The sequence below is a fragment of the Malurus melanocephalus genome, unplaced genomic scaffold, assembly GCF_030028575.1.
Source record: "Malurus melanocephalus ecotype Western Australia unplaced genomic scaffold, MMel_1.1 scaffold_162, whole genome shotgun sequence".
Classification (NCBI taxonomy): Eukaryota; Metazoa; Chordata; class Aves; order Passeriformes; family Maluridae; genus Malurus; species Malurus melanocephalus.
Window position 1 is genome coordinate 1,012,173 of NW_026623394.1, and position 20,094 is coordinate 1,032,266.

The 20,094-nt window shown below is 42.7% G+C and overlaps 2 protein-coding genes across 2 annotated transcripts in view; one reads left to right on the forward strand and one right to left on the reverse strand.

The window, feature by feature from the left end:
- Nucleotides 1–10,081, reverse strand: part of EFCAB5 (EF-hand calcium binding domain 5) — a 28,348-nt gene extending 18,267 nt beyond the window's left edge. The window contains exons 1-4 of the mRNA XM_057372055.1: nucleotides 9,516–10,081; nucleotides 5,518–5,674; nucleotides 5,195–5,258; nucleotides 3,344–3,414 (exon numbers count right to left, since the gene is read on the reverse strand). Coding sequence (XP_057228038.1) covers nucleotides 3,344–3,414; nucleotides 5,195–5,258; nucleotides 5,518–5,674; nucleotides 9,516–10,081 — 858 coding nt within the window. The remainder of the gene's footprint in view (nucleotides 1–3,343; nucleotides 3,415–5,194; nucleotides 5,259–5,517; nucleotides 5,675–9,515) is intronic.
- Nucleotides 10,082–17,062: 6,981 nt separating this feature from the next.
- The window catches only part of SSH2 (slingshot protein phosphatase 2), a 91,815-nt gene continuing 88,783 nt past the window's right edge, over nucleotides 17,063–20,094 (forward strand). The window contains exon 1 of the mRNA XM_057371982.1: nucleotides 17,063–17,145. Coding sequence (XP_057227965.1) covers nucleotides 17,083–17,145 — 63 coding nt within the window. The 5' untranslated portion in view covers nucleotides 17,063–17,082. The remainder of the gene's footprint in view (nucleotides 17,146–20,094) is intronic.

The following is a 20,094-nucleotide window of genomic DNA, read 5'->3' on the forward strand; positions in this document are numbered from 1 at the left end:
TAGGAATTTGTAATTTAATCTGCCAACATAACACAGACTTGATGCCTTCCCTTCAGAAGAAACAAGCCTGGGACACTGCAGAAATCCTGAACAGTTCCTTTCCTGGTGCAGAGGTCACTTATCATGCTCAGTGGTTCAGAGATGCTGGATCAGATMCCTCCTATGAAATGTTGTGGCTTAAGCTCGATTTTCTTGCGGAGGATTTAAGTTCTCCATGGTTTGCTGCAGCATTTAGTATTCCTGACTTTACTCCCAAGGAGGCATTTTGAGCCATTACACTTTGCAGAACTGTCAGTCTCTCAACTCTCAAATGCCACAAAATGAGCATTGCCTACAATTTCTATGTTTAGAGGACCACTTGGACACAATAAAAAAATGGAAGACCCTTTTGAAAATGAGCCTGCTGTCACCTAAGTCTTCTGACACAGGGAATACTACTGACTTGAGATTGATTTTACGTTCCAGCCTTGGAGGCACTTTAACACTTTGGATTTATAGCCATGTGGCTTTTATGAGCAAAAGCAATATGGTTCTAAAAATGTGGTGTGCATGACATAAATAATAATGGCCATCAGAACAAACCACAATCCCAGAGCCTGTGCTGAATTATTATAGCAGGTTTCTGGAGCCAGCCACASTAACAGGGAGCCCATAGAGTTAAAAGGAGGAATTTCCAAAGCACGGAACGGTTCCCATTATCCCATTTTTTTTGAGTATGGATAGCTGGCATAAGTGCTAAAACATTTTGGACTTGTTGAAATGCCACACAGGCATTAACCAGCTGAAATATTAATATATGTTATTATTMTTCACATCTATATTGCCTAATTTCCAAATATACGGGACAAATGGAAAAGAGTGGAAAAGCAGAAAAAAAGCAATGTCCTGAGGGGTGGCTGGTAGGAAAGCAGAGCTCCTAATGCAATGTGAGCTTTTTCTTCATTTCAGCATAAAAAGAGGATGTGGGTTGGAGAGAAGGAGGCACAACTGAGGCTATGAGTATCCATGAGCTTCMTGGGGTTATTACAGCCCATTACCCTGTGACAGAGGAACCTTAAAGGCTGTTGAGATAAGKCAGGTTGGACAAGCAGTTTGTTTTTTTGGATGTCACCTTGATGACACATCCAAAGGCTCCTGCACTAATGCTGCTGTCTAACAGCTTCACAGGACTCTGTTTACAAGCCCATGTGGGCAGGAGACACCCTCACAATCTTAAGCTTTTCTTAACTGATGTGTAAATTACTGTACACATAATTAACATACATTTATTTGTTATTAACCAAGAGATTCTGACACCTCTCTAAAGAAAGCTGGCACATCTCCTTCTTGCTACCCAGAGGCCTTGGTGTTTGTGAACACATTATCATCAAAAACAATGGATCTGTGCTTCTTGTTCCTACTGATCTCACTAGAAATCTAGAAAGTCACACGCAATCGTGGAAAATAATCTCACCTTTAACGGCTGATTCTGGCCTGCAAAGGCAAAGTGAGCACTTCCCTTGGTGTCAATAGCTTTGTACCAGACAGCTGGGGGTTCTGTGTGTTAAAGCACAAAGCYGGTGAAATAAACTATTAAGGGCTGGTCTCTGGGATTTTTTTTTTTTTCATATAAAAGGCCCCACAAGGTTGTCACGAAGAATGTAAAAACACAACAGCCACTGTTCTGCACTTTTGAAAAAAAAAAACCAAACCCAAACCCCAACAAGAATGATGTGTGAGGTCTTTCTACTGAGTTTCTAACAGCCTTTAAGTAACCCAAAGGCACTGAATTCAAGGAAGAAAACAGAAATTCTATTTAATTTTAAGGCCCATTAAAAGCAATATTTTCCACATAGGAAAGGGCCGTGACCAGCATGGAGGAAGATCATCTCTTTCTGGGTTTGGTGGATGATAGAAAAGGATGAACAAAGGTAAATTGTRGCTGAGGATTAGAAGCAGCCCTGTCCTGATGATGGAACAGTTCCCAAGGGAAGGGATGAAAGCTTCATAATTTGATTCAATTAAAACCGGACTGGAAAAAGCATCAGAGAATATGTTCTGAGAGAACATTCCTGGCACATCAGACAGCCTGACAATCCATGTCTTTTGTGCTTCTGATCTCTGTTGTCATATCTTTAATTGAGTTAAAATAAAGAGTACACAAAGTATATTTTAAACAGTTTTCTAATGCTAATGGAGCATGAATTCATTCAGTGATTATATATATGTACCATAGGGGTTATGGACTGATGCTTCATTGCAGTGACAAAAGCAATTCTCTGGGCTCTCATTATCCACAATRGTCTTCTTAATTAGATGCAATAATTCTGAGGTTAAATTCAAAAATATCTCATTTCATGCTCAAAAAAACCTTCAACAAGTTACCATAAAAATGCATCTCTGTGCAAAATACCAAACATGTGAGTCTCCTGAGAGGGAAGAAGGCACAAAAATCACACATGGTTGCTTGGAATTAGTCTCTGCACAGCTGCTTTATACTCTGGTTTTAATTATTATAACAGCACCCACTAGCACTGCTGCAGTGAGGGTTTGCCATTATTCCTATTCTAAACACCCCTTTTCACAGGTTTAATTACCCAGCCATAAAACCCAGTTCTGTCACAGGTAGAAATAGCTGGCAAAGCCTTGGCCTGGACAGTCTTCAATAAATATAGTTTGAACCAATTTGGTTGTTTTCAGCTTGAGGAGCAGCAGAGTAATGGGGTGAAACTTCYAACTACATTTATGATTTTGATGAGTTAAAACCACACTTCTGATATTTCCCAATGACAGCTTTTGAGTTCAAAACTACTTGGTTATGCTTCATGAATATTTATGAGACTTGTTGCAGTTTGTTTATGGTTCAGAACAGTGATAGTTCAGGGCAAAAGTGGAAAGCGTCTCATCCCAGTTCCTCATGGTTTGGTTCTTCTCTGGTTAATGGAACTTAGTCAGAAATAACAATACTGTGAGGATGTTACTAATTAGCTCAGGCTAATGGTTATAGTGGGGCACCAAACCTCATGTGAGCAGCCAAGGAAAGTCTGAATTCACAAGTGATTCAGGGCTTTGACATTCTAGAAAGAGACAGGGAGGGATGTCCTAAAAATCAGAGTAATTCCCCAAAGGGCAGCACAGGCTCCACCTCTGAGSAAAGCAAAACACCTCCCTCCAGCTGGCAGAATGGAAGCATTGTGGCAGCAGAGGATGGAAGATAGAATGTGAAATGTCCAGATACMATCAGTCACCTTGGATGCTGGAGAAGGGAAGCTCTTCACTTACTCCTCTGGACTGTCCCCGGGGAAATGCTGATACTTTGTGATAAACCCCATTCTGAACCAGATGCACTTAATTCATTTCTCACCTTTGTGAAYGCCTTTAGGTGTACTGTTTTTTCCAATGTGTTTAAGATTTCCAGCTTCCTGTCATGGATTACTGGTAAAAAAGTGAAGGGATATTGGTTTAGAAAGCAACAGTTGTAATTTTGCATATTGTACACATATTTTTGCACATTATGCTGTTACATTAATTTTCTTCTCATATTGGATGACATTTATTTGAGGTTATCCCACAGTAGCTGAAGCATCTGACTGCACAGAGACCATCTAAATCTGCTTGCATTTCTCTTGCTGAAAATCTGCATTTAGCTATTCAGAACTGTAGAGTCATATTTATTCTTGACATAAGTTGGTGCAAATTGCAATGATTTTAACAGTACTTACAACTAATTATGTGAGGGAGGAAATGATTTTTGATTTAACAAACAGATAAAACTGCCTTMGAGCTCTGGAGACATGGATTCTGCTTTGCAAAAGCGGAATCTGAAAATCATAGTAATTTTCTCAAGAATATGGGAATATTTTTACTGACGATGACATTCAAAAGTATGTTTTGGTCACCCTCTGGGCTGCTATAATGGAATTGAGAAGAGACATCAAACATCTACATAGGTTTYTGAATGAGTTCTTTGAGCACAGACATGCTATTTCTGTTGGCATTATTTTTCTGTTCTTTCTTCTAAATATATCAGGAGTAATGAGAAAATTCGTCATAGAATGCATTTATCTCTTGTTGGTTAAGACGTTCCTAAACTGTACATTATCTTTATTAAACTATAAAACAGAGTGTAATGTTCTGTTAATGTATATTGAATGCTATTAAATGAAATAAATTAAGAAATGGAGCTTATTAGTGAGACAGTACAGACAGCACCCCCAGCATCTGGAGAGCAAATATCTGGGCAGGAAATTCCTTCACAATCTCATGTCCCAGGGTGTGTTTGCACTGGGGAACCACAGCTCCACAGCAGGAACACAGGGGCTGTGTTTGGCAGTCACACAATGTCCTACCAACACTGGATGATTACTCAGAGGAACAAGTCTGTAATGCAGATAGGGCTGAGCAAGGGTGAGCTCTAGGCAGAGGTGACTCCAGCAGCAGGCAAAAACACTCTCTGGAGTGCCCTGTTTATTATCCCAAATCAGCAAAGGCRCATTTGTTATCACTGATGATCATTAAGGCTCTCCATGCCAAGGGCTGGCAGCAGGCTCGTTGCCACTTCAGTGTTCCTGGCTTTATTCAGTTATCATCATCTGGGGAGGTCAAGTGTGAGCTACAGAAAGTGGACAGGAATTATGGAAACCTTTCTGAGCTGAGTGCTTTGGTACAGAGGCCCTGGGCTGTGTGTCACTGGATGTCTGGGGCTGGCTGAGGGAATGGCTCCATGAGATGGGATATTGGGTGGAGCATTTGGTAACACCTCAGCATTTCCCCTGAAACAATAACAACACTGTCAGACTTTAATTTTGTTGATCCTGCCTTGYTCCATACATCCCAGTATGCCAGTATTTCCAAGACCTCCCATGAAACACTGTCTGATAGGGGAGGTGAAGGAGGAGGTTGGTAGAGTGATTCTTAAAAATAGCAGTAAGAACATGGCAATGTTTGGCTAATRAAGGATTTAGGTGRAAAGGGCCTACATCTKATCTTTYTGTCCCCCTGAAAGGTTTTTTTAAACTTTTTTTTCTAWACTTTCCAYGATCATATTAATGAATTACATGGTGGTTCACTCTCTTGTCAACCTATCTGAAGATTTGTGGTTCATRCTCTGATGCAACTCCCCTTAGAGATTCTTACTCTGTTATCAAATCCATTTGCTATTTGCTCACAGTTCACACACAGAAATAAAGCTAAGGAAGACACATTGACAACTTGCCTTTTCTCTTTTTTTCAGGAATAGAATCAGTGACATCTGGAAAAAACCTCAAGGCATTCTGAACCTAAAAATCAAGGTAATGGTCAGAGGCATGCAGACAACAGTAGGCAATCACTAAAATAAGTCAGCTGGAATAATCAGACATAGGGGCCAGTCATGGGTCTTACACATAGATAAGATTTGTGGACAATGATCTGTCCCCTGCCCATGTGGTGGCAGAGCCATCACCCATCCTTGTGCCCCATGCTGCCATGCCAGGGCACTAGCACARATATCCTTTCCCTCCTGTCTGGAATAACCACAGCAAGATCTCCCCTAGTTACCAGTGCTGCTGGAATTCCATCATGGACATCCACTGTCCACTCCTTGAACAGAGCTACCAACACCTCCTTTCTCCTCTCTGTCTCCTCATTCTTCTTTCTTTCTATCTCCTCTCGTTCCTCACGTTTGTTCTTTGCCTCAGCCTTCATCATGGCCAGCCTGTAGGACATGGGAATATGGATTAGAAAGGTACCATCATAAATATACTTAAGATTGATTAGGCCTACCCTAAAGAACAGAACAAAAGGAAGYAACTTTTTGCTGAAATTCCTGTCTGTGTGGGAGACACATAATGGAAAATCACCTGTGCAGCTCTCCTAGTTTTGTGTAATTTTGACAGCAATACATTTTACCTTCRCATTTATAATGACATTCATCATTTATTGTGTAGATGTCCTTCAATTTCCTTTCAATTCTAGCAGGGAGACAGGTGCATAATTTTGCTACAGTTGATTTACCAACAAAATTGCATCAGTCTTCATTGTCTCCACACCCAAGTACTTTTTCACACAAGCACTTCACTGGCAAAGAACAATGTTCAATGAAATTTCTGAAGCAGCCTCACACAATAAAGTCCTCACTGCCTTAGGACAGGGATAATACCTCAGCCTCTCCATCATTTTAAACACACAGAGTTTTCAGGTTTGGACTGTACCTCCCTTTATTCCTCCTTCTGTTTTCTTTGCTTCTCTAATCACCCAGACATGTTTTTCCCAATCCTTCATTTTACACACCAAAAGAACCGAATAAAATTGATCCTAAATTCATATGCTTTGATTTTGACTTTGTTAATTTATGAAATGGAAAAAAAATAAAAGCCTTTAGGAAGGTCAAAATGCTTGGAGCCAAAGGATCAGTGTATATGGAGAGAACAGCTCCAGTTCATGGAGGCTGCTAGAATCTCTCTGCACTGAGATAGCTGCTCATCTTTGCAGCCTTCAAATCCTCTGTAGTTACTCAGGGAGTTGCTCCTCTTTTATACCTGAGAATTAAAAAAACCTGTATTTTAGCTAATGATTCCTGCTCCCTTCTTCCCCCTGTGTTTCACATGTGTGAGATGGGCTGATCCTGTCCCTGCTCTCTTCTGTTCTTCTGGGGTCATCCTAGAAATTATAACCCATCAACAGTTTCTTTAATGAACAGAAAGACCTGTTTTACATGTCACAGCAATACACTTTGATCACAGTCAGTTTTATCACAAGATACTTYTTTTTTCATGGCCGTTTATCACGTTTCTTAATGAATCATTTGGCTTCTTAATCAATGGTGGGCATTGCACAAGAGCTGCTGAGGCAGCTCAGCCTTGGGCACTTTGATAGCAGGRGAAGAGTAAAATATTTTCCCATCTTCTGACTCCTTCCAAGAGCCAGAGAAGAAAAGGAATGCAACAGGCACCAACCTAAGTGGCCAAACACATTTTTCTCCAGTGTGTGCWGCAGACAGAAAGAGAAAACCAGACTATTTGTAGAGGTAGCTCYTCCTCTGGAGCTGTCTGCAAGCTGGAAGGAGACCCTGTGCTATGCTTGGAGCTGCCAAGGTGCTCTGGTGATTCGTTTGGGCAGTGTCCAGTCCCAGTTACATTCTGTACTGCACCTGCACTGGGCTGCAGTTTTGCATTCATTTCTAGGGTCCTAAAACACTGAGCAGCTGCATCCTCTGCCTGGTGCCCCCGGGGTGGGATAAAACATTTCCCCCTTAGACAATAATCACAAAACAACAAAACAGGGGTAATAGCACAGGCACCCATTGCAAAGTGAACTCGTTTCAGATCAGAAATTCCAGAAAACATGGAATGGCAGTGAGATGACTTCTCCCTGCAGAATCAAACATGTTTCCTCAGGAAGAGAGATGCCTGCCTCCCACACAGGGATGGGTGACTCAGCCTGAAGGACTCCCATCCCTGGACAAAGGCTCTGTTTCAGGTATCAGACCATGTGCATAARGAATGTCTCCCATCTGTTCTCCTTCCTGCCTTGACTCCCAGTCAGGTGGCAGTTAAGGAGAAACTGGAGGAAGTCCAACAGTGCTCACYGAGGATGGGTAAGTGTTAGATGGGAACCTGTGGTGAATCCTGCCTTTCCTGAAGGCAATGCCAAGGCTGCCAGGACCTTCATTTGGGCCAGAATTTTATTCCTCACCTTTATAGTGCTTATGTGAGAGACATTGAGCACAGACTGGCATTGCTCTGGTAACACTCCTTTCCTGTTTGGAAAGCCAGTGACTCACATGAGGAGTCTCACTGCTGGGTGGTGKTGGTAAAATCCTGTGTTGCTGTGATTTTAGAATCCCATGCAAATCCCACAATACAGCCATCACAAATATGTAAATCCTGAGCTGCTGTGAATGCAAATCCCATGATACTACTACCAGTGGATATGCAAAACCTGCTACAGCCGTGATTACAGAACCCCCCTGGCAATGCTGTCTGTGGAGATATTTATTTCTGTAAGTCTTGATAGTCACTCCTTTTTCATCAGCTCTGAGAGCTACAAATTGAGAACCTGCCTCTAAATGTAAAGATGGGCTTAACAGCCAAGGTCAAGATAACAGGTCACGGGTAGCAACACTTCACATTCAACAGGAAAATCTGTCCTCTCCAGAAATAAGCTCTGATTCACCATGAAAGCTAAGAGTATAAAACAGAACAAAAACCTGACTCAAACCCCCAGGAAATTTTATGTATTTTAATTCAATTACTTTTTTGAAATAAAACTGAGATATGGTCCTGTATCCAGGTGTCCCTCTGTGAAGCAATATGAGTGGTGAAACAGTCCCCAAAGCAAAGATGTGGCAAGTCTGACATACTACATGCCCCCAGAACAGTCTGTGCTTGAGTGGAAGCTTACTGAAAGAGACGTTTCCCCTGCTCATGTGTTTCAGTGGACCAACATTTAAAAAGTCTTTTACCAGTGACTGTATGAAATTCACTTCTCACACTTCTTTGTTGTGTTCACACCAGGCATGTTTCTACAAACTGCAATTGTATGTTTAATGGAAATGTGGAGACAGAAGCTCAGATAGAGAGATTTAACATATCCTTTTAAGCATTACAATACTGGGAACTTCAATTATCTTCATTTAGGGTTTATGCATTAGACATGTCAACATTTTACTTCCCTAATTCCTGACACTGAAACCAATTTTCAAGCTGTATGCACTATTTATGCAAATAAAGAGACAGTCATTCAAATAGAAGCCATTATTCTACACAATATAAAGTGATCTAGTAGTGAATGAGTAATTTTGACATTAATCACAATCACCTCTAGAACTGAAAAGTTCACATCTATATTTTCCTGAATAGAGCAATGAAAATAAAGCATCATTGTTCACTTAGTGCTCTCACATTCTAATCTTAACATATTGTTAGGTGCCATGGAACCCCCTTCCAATATTCATTAAGYATTATACTAAAGCAAACAGCTTAGAAACAAGCAACAGCACAAAATACAAAACAGTTTCAACTTTAAAGGGAAAAAYAGAATCTGAAAGGAAAGCCTAAATAAAAATCCCAGAAGGAGTTTCTACAGTGTGCCAGGACAATATTGTTGGTTTGGWCAAGAGAAATCATCCTGAAGGAGGGACAAAAGGCTACATTCTTATTAAGTTTGGAAGACTAGAGAAGAAATCTGAAGACACTRATTTGATACTAACACCTGTCCCAAAGAGCTGCTGTCACTAAGCTAGAMTGGTTTGGAAGCAGTTTGCATTGCACATGTGTAATTAAGATTGAGTCTAAGGAGAAATTATATCCTTGTACAGAACAGAATACTGCCTTAAACAGGAATAACTAGTGTTCCATTTTGTGTGACATGTTCTGGCATTTGTCCTGCTTCTCAAGTTTTTATGAGATAAATACCATCCCTGGCACTGGAYTCCATAAGGTGTGTTTTGCTCGACACTCTGCCAGCCAGGCTGCAGTGACACCATTCCCTTTGTAAAACAGAGACCAAGATACCAGCTCTGGCCTAGTACCCAGCCCCACTGTCAGTGCTCTCACCTCTGTGATGTTGTACCTTGCATCAAAGACTTCAGCTCCTCCGAGACCACCTTCATTTCTCTCAGGTAYGGGCCTGGTTGTGTAGGAGCATTATACTTAGGGTTATGTCTCATCAGATATTCTGCAAGATAATTAATGGGGTTAAATTTGGTTGGTTTTTGATCTGATACAAGCACATGCTTTCTTTCCACTTCCATTAACAGATTTTCTACTCCTGTGGTTAATGTAGGAAGAAGTTTATCAAGCAAATAGATGCGAGTGTCGAGTGACTCCTTCTCCTCATTGTACCACTCTCTGGCCAGCCAGTCACCGGGTTCTCTCCTCTGCACCTTTTTTTCTTCTTCCTTTTGTGCTTGGACCATCCTCACCTTTGCCTCCTGCAGACTCAGACACCTTTGTTGCACCATTTCATGAAAACACTCTTTCCACGAAGTGTACATACTAGGAAATGGCAGTTCACCATTCCCCTGATTGTTTTCCACCTCTGTTGCAGTCCCATCCTCATGTCCAAGTTCGGGAACTGTTAAATCTGCAGGGTRGGCTGATTCTTCTGGCTGAGCAGCCATACCTCAATCACTGTGACACAGAAAAGAAGCAGTTGTTATATAATGCCAAAAGATGCAGCAGTGCCCTAACAGGTGACATAGGAATAGTCTATTGTTAGGCATTAACTAGTATTTTTTTCCTATGTTCCTGTTTTTATTCTGTTACTGCTGCTTTGTACTCTTAAATAAATACAGACCCTTTACTTCAAAGATCAGTAAATGATTTATAAAGATTAATTATGTATCACAACAGCCCTTGGAGACAGGGCAACTAAATTAGTGTGTTCCTTTCTTAGGGGAGAAGAAACTGAGACACAAAAGGGGAGTGATTAATTCCAGGTCACGTAGAGACACAGAAACCAAGTGGTGAGCAGTGCTTGGAACTTGTCCCCCAGTTCCCACCAGTGGAATCCTCTTGCCCCCAGTACATCATTTCTGTTTATTATTCCCTGCCTCCAGGAAATCCAGTGGATTCGAGACAAAGGAAGCAAGTAATGGAAAATGCCAGATACCCAGGAGCAAGATTCCTCTGCATGCCTCCTCTGCTTCAGCTTTTCTGAGGCTGTGAAGAACAGTGAGGAAGCTTGCCTCACAAACTACSTAGCTCCAGCTTTGGCAACTATGTTTTCCTCTGGACATTTTGTTAAGGTAACGAGGACACAGGTGCATGGGTCAGCAGGGCTTCCACAGAAAAGGGAAATCTATACCATGAACTCTGTAATTAAATTGTTCACAAGCACTTCATGTTGTAGATTATACTGTAAAAGAATAATCCCTTTACAGTTTCAAGAACTTCACTGCTCAAAGTGTTCACTCTGTGAAATATCAGGAAGAAACTGAGCTGCACACAAGGCACAATTTGAAAAATGTTCTGTTCACCTCTATGCATAACTGTGCATCTGCAATGGGATTTACACACACAGAATGGAGCAGAAGACTGGYTATTACTTGATTCAAAGCATGAACAATCAGCAGCATGCTGCAAATCCCCAGCTCAGTGTTAAATAACAGCAAGGGAAGGGTGATATTAAAAAATAATCAACCACCTTTCCAAATCAGAGATGAAACTCCACTCTGAACTTGTTGTCACACTACCTGTATCAAGTTTTTGTTTAAAAGTGCTTTTCACTGACGCCTTTCAGTATCAATAGCAATACCATGGCTTTTGATAGGTATTGCTCTTCCTGTTTAAGCATTTGTTCTGAAGTGAGTTCAGCCTTGCAGGAAATGCATAAAAGTGACCTACAGCCCTCCTGGTACAAAAATGTAATTATGAAAATGTTGACCTTCTGCTTCATTACCACTAGTGGAGTACAAATACTGCCTGGATAGGTGGGATGCTTCAYAGCATTAACATTCTAGGTTTGTTTTCTCAATGGGCTTGTTGGCATCTTCTAGTATTTTTTTTCCAAAGGTGGTTACCTGCTGGGAATGGGATGGAYTTCTGGCTCAAGCTGCCTACCTGACCCACACAGAGGGCTTTAGGCTGGCAACTGGTTTTGCCACCAAAGGACATGAGCTGGAAAGGAGTCTGGATTTACAATGGTAGAAAACTTGTCCACCCTACCAAATTGTTCCTTGCTTAGGTGAGYTCTTTTCACTAAGCTGTAAAACCAGACTCCTTGGTTCAAAGCAGGGTGTTAACCAAATGTTCTGGTCACATTCCAAATCAGCTAGTTTTGTTCTGCCAAAATAAACTCTTCTTGTAGTCTCAAATACTTATATTATTTTTTAAAACATCTTGTATGAAACCGTCTGCAGTTTCTGTGCAATGTTAAAGTGACAACTGCAATCTGCTTTAAGAGGTGGCTGATTCTGAAACATGATGAATATATTTTCTACATTGCTCTCAACCTTTTGTYAGGATGCTTTTGAGGATTAGTAAATGTTTATAAAGGATCTCTATGTCTCTGAACAAAACAAAACATAAAACAACCAATGTGACTGCTCTGTCTCAACTCCAGAAATGGAAGCAGAGCATGGAGAACCGTGCCCAGTGCTTTAATGCAGTACAGATGAAGAAGACTAAGAGGGTATGGAAGAAYATACAAACAGCACATAATTGCTAAAATAAAAAAAACAAAGGAGTGCTAGAATCACAACTTGAAATTTGGATTTGCTGAGGATTACAGAGACACAGCTCCAGTTTGGATAAGATTCTATGGCTCATAATGKTCAGTGCTGATTTATATTAGTTGAGAATTTGGTCCACAAGYRARAATTTCTTCACKGAAAYGGTGATCAGGCATTAGAAAGGGTGGAGTCAACATYCCTGGAAGTGCTCAAGAAACAACTGAATGTGGCACTCAGTGCTYTGGTCAGGTTGACAACYTAGTGTTTGGTTAATGGTAGGATTCGATGATCTTGGAGGTCTTTTCCAAACTYAATGATTCTATGAGTCTATGATTCTACAATAATATAGAGAGCTCTCAGGGCCTGTGGCATTTCCAAATAACAGTGAGCATGGAGCACAGAGGCAAGCTCTAGAAACAGCCAGGAAATTTGAAGTGTGATATAAAGTTTCCTGTAAGCCTTTGTTCAAGCTGAAGGCAAGATAAGCTTTCCATTATTTAGTAGGATGCCACTTCCCTGGCTCCTTTCCTGTGAGAAAAATATTCCTGCTGGAATCCCTGCAGGYACAAAAAGATTATCTCTGTGTCTTCTGTACAAAACCCAAATCTGCTCATAAATAATATTCTTATGGTTTCATTGTTACTCTGTTAGAGAATTTTGATGGGGGGATAAAGTCAGAAAGGACTAAAGTTTGTTTAGGTAAATATTTTGGAGATGCTGCTTKATAAAACTCCTTTCAAAAACAAAGGCCAATCTCTCTGACATTCTGTTGCTCAGAAATACTTTTGCCTTTCCCTAATGTGTTTCATACAGCATATTTATCTCATCAATCACAAAGACCCCAATACCCTTTTCATACATGATCTTTCCAATACAATTAAAATTTTAAAACCCTTTCTCTTTTGCTTTCTGAAGATCTGAAGAACTGTTTTTCTTACCTTTGGAGCAGGTATCAAAATAGATCTTATTACTCCTGCATTCCAAGTGGCTTTGCAAATCAACAGGGATTTAATATATGCCCATCTGTTCTCAACCATTAAAAATCTTGAAGTGAATTAAGGATTTCTCAGACCTGCTGTGGAGCTGGGCTGTGAGTTTTACTCCTCTGTGTGTTTGCAGTTGCTAAGCAATAATCCCAAAGGTTGCTATGTCTTTCCACGATCAGAATTGCTGTAGGTTGTCTTCTGGCTTTGGCAGAGCCCAACAGACTCTTCTGTACTGAACTTAGAACATTGCATCACATGACTGAAAATAAAATAAAATCAAAAAAGGATTATAAATAGCAGCAGAGAACATTAAAGGCAGAAAAAGAGAGACAATCCACAGGTGCCCAGTGACAGGTTATCTTCAGATTCAAGGTTCAGAACAAAGTCCAGAACTGTGTCAAGTGCATTACCAGCTGAAGGGAGGACTGTGTTAACCAGATGTGAGAGSATCTGAGACATAAAAAGAAATTAATTACAAACTCAATTTAAACATTTTCAGGCTTTCTTTCTTGTGTTGCTTTGAAGCAGCCTTGCAGGAAAGGCACACAAAGCACTAACGAGGGGGGAGTGCACAGTGCCATTTTGTCAGACTGCTTTTAAACCTGAATCTAAAGAAATTTGATGAATCCCCTTTCATAATTTCTCCTATATTCTTTGAAGAAGAATATGACAGGGAAAGGAAAAGGGGAAAGACAAACACATCTACAACAGCCATTCTGCACTCATTTACACGCATGTAAATCAGGTGCCTGTTCAGCGATTCCCTTGGGTTAGGCAGGACTTCCAGCTGAGAAACCTATGGCAATTTCTGCCAGGAAATTAGGTTTAGCTAATGCTCTTTTTTTCTTTRTATTTTGTACTGGAAGTGGCAAAATCTTTGGATTGCCTACCTGCAGGAAAACTGAACTGTGACTTTATCTATGACATTTGTCATTGGAACAGCTGCAAGGTACCCTGCCCTCTAGCACAGTATTAGTCTCCATTTCATGGGACAGCCTGTAAAAAACCTTGAAATAGAGGAGGTCAACTTTCATGTGAAATATTCACTGTAATAAATTAGCATTTCTTTGCTATTTATTTGGAAAAACATATCAGAAGGAATTCTGTCATTGCACTGCATTGCCAAGATGTGTTGAAGTCTAGCATCAATTATGTTAACAAAATGAAGCAGAAAATTAGTGCACAGGAGTAATTTAAAATGAGGCTTTAAACTGGATTGTGCACTTTTTCCTCAAAGCAGTTTGCACATGATTAATTCCTGTTATCTCTTCTCCCAGGTGGGCTTGGTTTTTCCCCTTTGCAATTCAGAATTCTGTTGCTATTATGATTACATTACAAAACTTTTTCAGTGTGAAATATAAATTTTAAAAATACTCCCCTTTCCTAAAAGGGATTGTTTTCAACCCCCAAACAAGAATATACAACTAGAACTTAGAAGAAGGGATCAAGACAGCTCTAATTTTATTTTTCTGGAAGTGGAATCCCRTGGGTTAAGCAAACCTTTAATTGCACCCTATCTAACTTGGCTGTTGTCCCTTAATGTTTTTGCTAAGCAAAGTGTATCCTTTTATTATGCCACCAAATACTTGGCACTGTTGACAAAATAATGGGCTGAATATGTCATCACAGATGTTTTGCTGAAATTGCCTCTTCTATCTTTTTCGGTTTTCTGTGTAAGATACATTTTGGGAGCACTCTGTTGTCTTTTGCAGCTGATGCCAAGATTATGCAATAAAAGCCCTAACATGTAGTAATAATAAGTTGTGTTAGCCAGGGAAATGTTTGCAGTGTATTAAATAGCCAGTTTTGGAAATGTGTACAAAACCAGCTCATGTACAGCTCCACTTCTTTTAAATGCTATTCTGGGCTGAAGCAGCAGGTGCTGACCACAGGGCTGCCAGTACAGGAAAGAATAAGGCCACAGGCTTCCAGTCTGTTTTTTGTACCAACCCTGATGCTGTGACCACAGCCTGCCCTCTAATTGCTCTTTTCAATCCCAATAMATCTGCCTTATAGCTTCCTCCTCCACATTTAAATTCTGCTGCTAAAAAAAAACATTGCACATGCAAATTACACCTTTCTAGGGGCTGAAGAACTATCACAATCTGTGGTTGTTGTAGCTAATAACTGATATGTTGGACTTGTAGTGAACTGTAGATAGCAACTCCATTGTTTACTTGTGGTAAATGTTTTTAAAAGTGTTTGCTGTTCAAATAACTAGAAGATCTACATTGTATATGAAAATTACACAAAAGTCTACTCTGGAACCTGGTTTAAATAATCATTTCTTGATAGTAATCCCTGCAAGACTTGACCAAAATCCAGACTGAAACACCAGTCTCAGGTAAAGGAACTGCTATGACACTCTGGGAACTTTAGTCTTCCATCAGTCCTTTGTATCCATGCAGACATATCTGAACTTGAGCTATGAGCCTTGAAGCAACCTTATATTTGCATGTTCAAGACCGTGGCTTGCTGTGCAGCCCACTCTATAAACTCAGTTCAGTTTAGGGAGCCTGTCCTCACTCCCTGATCTCCATCCTCGCCTGTCCACCAGGAGGCAAAATGCTCCATTAGCGAGTCTGACTTCTCCGTTGCAGCCCAGCCCAGCTACAGGAGCCTCCCTGATCATTATTTTAAACTCCGGAATAACCTAAAGAGAGACCATGTGGCTTCTTTGGTGCTTAAATTTATAGGGGCAAAGCACTGTCAGCCTAAGCAGCAGATCAAAGCAGTATCAGCCATGTGCTTAAATGGAATCTATGGGATGATACACACTCTGTTGACAGAGAGTTTCCCTATTTAACATTTAGAACACCTTTCTGGTTATCATATGTAAYGTTGCCATTTGATGCCTAAGGTAATTCTTGATCCCAGTGACCTCCTTCCCATGTATTTGGTGGCACCAGGCCGAAATTGCAAAACAAATGAAGTTTAATAGCACTTGACCCTTTGTTTCAGGCCCCCAAATGCCAAACCGTTCTGTACCTGAGAATGCTGAGATGCTTAAAATGTACTCATTAGACTCTTCTGGTGTTTGGGGTTGTGCATTGATGTACAAAGAGCTTCCTTCATGATGGAGTTCCTATTTCTCTCTAATCCAAGGAAAAGCTCCATTATGTGACCATTAATGCCAGCTTTCACCAGTGGGWGCCATACCCACTGTCAGGGCTCCCAGTGGGATGGGATTCCACAAACCATCACCAGCCAGGAGCACACTGAGGGTGCCCTGCTGACACACATTAATTAAAGCCACCTTCGGGGCTGAGGGACCCGGGAGGGATGCCGAAATCCCCTCAGGGGCCGCGATGAGGATGCCAGGACCCTCCGGTCCATCGCAGCCCCCTCAGGGACCGGGATGAGGATGCTGGAACCCTCCGGTCCATCGCAACCCTTTCACGGGCCGGGATGAGGATGCTGGAACCCTCCGGTCCATCGCAGTCTCCTCCGGGGCCGCGATGAGGATGCCGAGACCCTCCAGCCCATCGAAACTCCCTCACGGGCAGGGATGAGGATGCCGGGACCCTCTGGCCCATCACAACCCTTTCACGGGCCGGGATGAGGATGCCGTGACTCTCCGGCCCATCGCAACCCTTTCACGGACCGGGATGAGGATGCCGTGACCCCCCCGGTCCATCGCAGCCCCCTCAGGGACCAGAGCAGGGGGTGCCCGCACCCCTCAAGAGCCGCCGGCGCCGCGGGGGTTAACGCGGCTCGGCCGCCAGGGGGCGGCGCCGCGCGCGCACTGACAGCCGGCGCGTGCGCGCTGGCGCCTCATTGTGCCCGGCCGGTCCGGCCCCGCCGCGCCTCAGTCGGCGAGAGGCCGCGGGCGCGCGCGGAGCTGCTGCCGCTGCCGCCCCCTGCGGCYGCCGCCGCCGCGCCACCTCCGCTCCGCTCCCCTGTCCCCGCCATGGAGTGAGGCCCCCGCCGGACGGCCGGACGGGGGGGCCCCGCCGCGCCTCGATGGCTCTGGTTACGGTGCAGCGCTCGCCTACCCCCAGCGCCACCTCCAGCCCCTGCGCCTCGGTGAGTCCCGGCGGGCGCTGAGGGCAGCGCGGYGCTCGGCGGCCGTTGGGGTCCGGCTCGCGGCGCTGCGCATGCGCCCCACCCCCTCCGCCTCATCCCCCGGTGCCGCCGGTGCCCGGGCCCCGGGCCGGGGGCGATGYGGGCCCGCGGTGCCCGGGAACGGGGCTCACACACCCTTGGGCTGTGGCCTGGTGACAGCCGAGGGGACGGGCGGGGGTCCCGGTGCCCCTCAGCAGGCCCGGGCTGGGGTAGGGTAGCTCCCTCCCGGCYCTCTATGTACCACAGGGTCCCGGTCGTACCCAACCCCTCTGTGAAGGATGGGGCGGCGCGGGCCTGTCTCCATAAATCCGCCGGGTTTATTCTGTGTTCATTGTATGCGGTGGGAGAGGCGGGAAGCGTGTGTGGAAGCGAGCTGACATGGTTGGGGCTCCGGCCGTGCTCAGCTGATCTCATCTGACAGCACCCTCTGGGTATCCCCAGTTCCCGGCTCTGCCTTTGCGGGCAGCTAAGGTGGTTTTCTCCCCCTTTTTTTCTGAACGGTGCACATAATCTTCACAGGGCTCTGTAAAGCCCAGGAGAGACACAGAAGGRCCAGATTCCAAATCCCTGAGTGAGATGTGCAGTAGGACAGATGTTCCCATCGCTGCCCTGGTTGGGCAGGCGGCTCTGAAGGCTTCTGCTTTTCCATGCTCTTTAAACTTGGGACAGGCTGTTGTTTTGTTTGTTGTTTGTACTTTTCTATTATAAACCCCTTCGTGTTAACCCCTTATGCTGCTGTCTACACCATATGTGCTGTTCCTAATGTAGTCAAGGATGAGAATGAAAATAGCTTTGCTTTCACTTCTGTACGCTTAGTTCTAAGTTAGCATTTATCCTTAAAAAACCTCATGCATTATCACACTGCTGTTATGCCTCGTTTGCCAATGTTTGGAGGAAGAGAATAGTTGAAATCCCAGTTGCTTCCATCCTCAGTGGGGGGGAATGAAAAAGCCAACTAAAAGCCAACTACTCTGAAAATATTTCTTGTTGTGTTAGGTAACCTCTTCTGAAACTAGATCAGCTACTTGACAGGTCCTGCCTGCCCCGACAGCATTTTAGCTGTCAGAACACTTATCTTTTTTTTTCCCCCTCTTTCATTCCCATGTCTCTCCTAAGGTATGTTTACTTAGCAGCACAGATTAATTTCGCTTATACTTATCTGCTATAAATATTAATGTGCTGCATTACTTCAGAGATTTCTTCCCCTCTGACTTCTTTACCCTTTCCACTGTTCCTTTTCCCATACATTTATAGCATTGAATACATCTAGTGAGAATGGATAGGTCTCTTGGCATCTTCCTTCTTTCTCACATTTGGATGCATCTTCCTTCTTTCTCCCAGTTGAATGAATAGACCCTCCCTTTGTTAAATATTTTATATATATATATATGAACAATTAGTTGTGTTCTCTAAAGCTTTTCCATCTGGAACAGCCAGGCTGTTTCCCAACCAATTAAATTAAATTGAAACCGTGCTGATATTTRGATACTACTTAGTTCTTAAATATAAAAACAACTCCCTGTGGAGCCTGATAAATCCAGAGGATGTAGCCTTAGGCTTATGTATCYACATTCTCTTTGTCCCATGCCATGATATGGAGGTGTATTCTGTACCAGTGGTGTTTTAGAGCCTTGGTGCCCTATCCAGAAAATAGTGTGTGATATATTCCTGGCCTGCTTTTGGTCCTCAGTAATTACTTCTGCTTTCTCAGATTTCTTGCAGTATAAAATTATCTTGTTTTTCATCATATTCTTAACTGCTATTGTTTGAAAATTTCTGCATTTCCTCTTTCAACTTCCTATCCACACTTCAGGGTTTGGCTGCCCTTTTAGCCTCTCAGATAGCTGGGTGGGTTGTKTCTCCATCCTTCTGTCAGAGCTCGTGTGTGTTCCTCCTCTGCCACAAACTTCTTGTTTCTTAATTACAACTTTGGTATCATTTCAGATGATTCTTCTTCCCCAGTTGCTGAGGGTCTGTGTGCAGGAAAGAACGTTTTTAGTCCTTAGGAAGGCTTTGGTCCTGTGAGCCTGCCACGCTAGCCATTCTCATGGATCCTTCTCAATTTCAACAAGAGGACTTGATTGTTTGAGTTCTAAGTCAAATTGTTTCAACCAATCTGTTGTAAACTGGTGGTAGCTTCCTTCTATACAGACTGGTGAACTATCTCCAAGTAACCTCTTCAAATGAAAGCTCATCTTACTGAATAATTTTATGAATACTATAAGGGTCTATCCTGCAGTGTGGRACATGCTGTTTCTGAGTGAAAATTRTCTGGTAACTGCTGGAACTTTGCTGTTTTAACTTGTGGGCAAGGGACAAGCGTGTCAGTGTGCAAGCATATGGCTATGTCTAATTCTGTTTCCAGGTCACTAAGAATTTTGAGGACAGAAATGGATTCTCTTTTTAAATTGCTTAATGTCTTTTTACTTCAGAGATAAACTTCTCAGACAAGGAGAAAGGGTGAAATTGGTGTCCTCAAACTGGATTTTTTGCATTAAGTATGCCCTATAAACTGTTATAATTGGCTCTTATGGATTCAGGGGAATAGCTGATCTGAATCACTCTGAAATTGGATGGCTTTTATTTATAGGTTTTTATCTTGTTCTCATTGCCACAGAGCATCTCATGAGCATTCATTTCAGGGTAGTTCATGCAAAGTGTTGATTATACATTTACAGCCCTCTGGTTGCTTGATGACTTGTAAAATTCCTTTAATTGTCTGTCCAGACTTTTGCTATTTGTTTTGGCCTTTGGTTATGCAGTCACTCTTGAGAAATAAGACTGCAATCTTCAACCCTTACAGCAGAACAGGCACATCTTCTGATGTGCCATGGTAGCAGGAAGKGGTGGCAAACAGGACTGTGCTGCAGTAAAACATAAAGATGGCCATGAGGTCCTTGGTGCTGATGC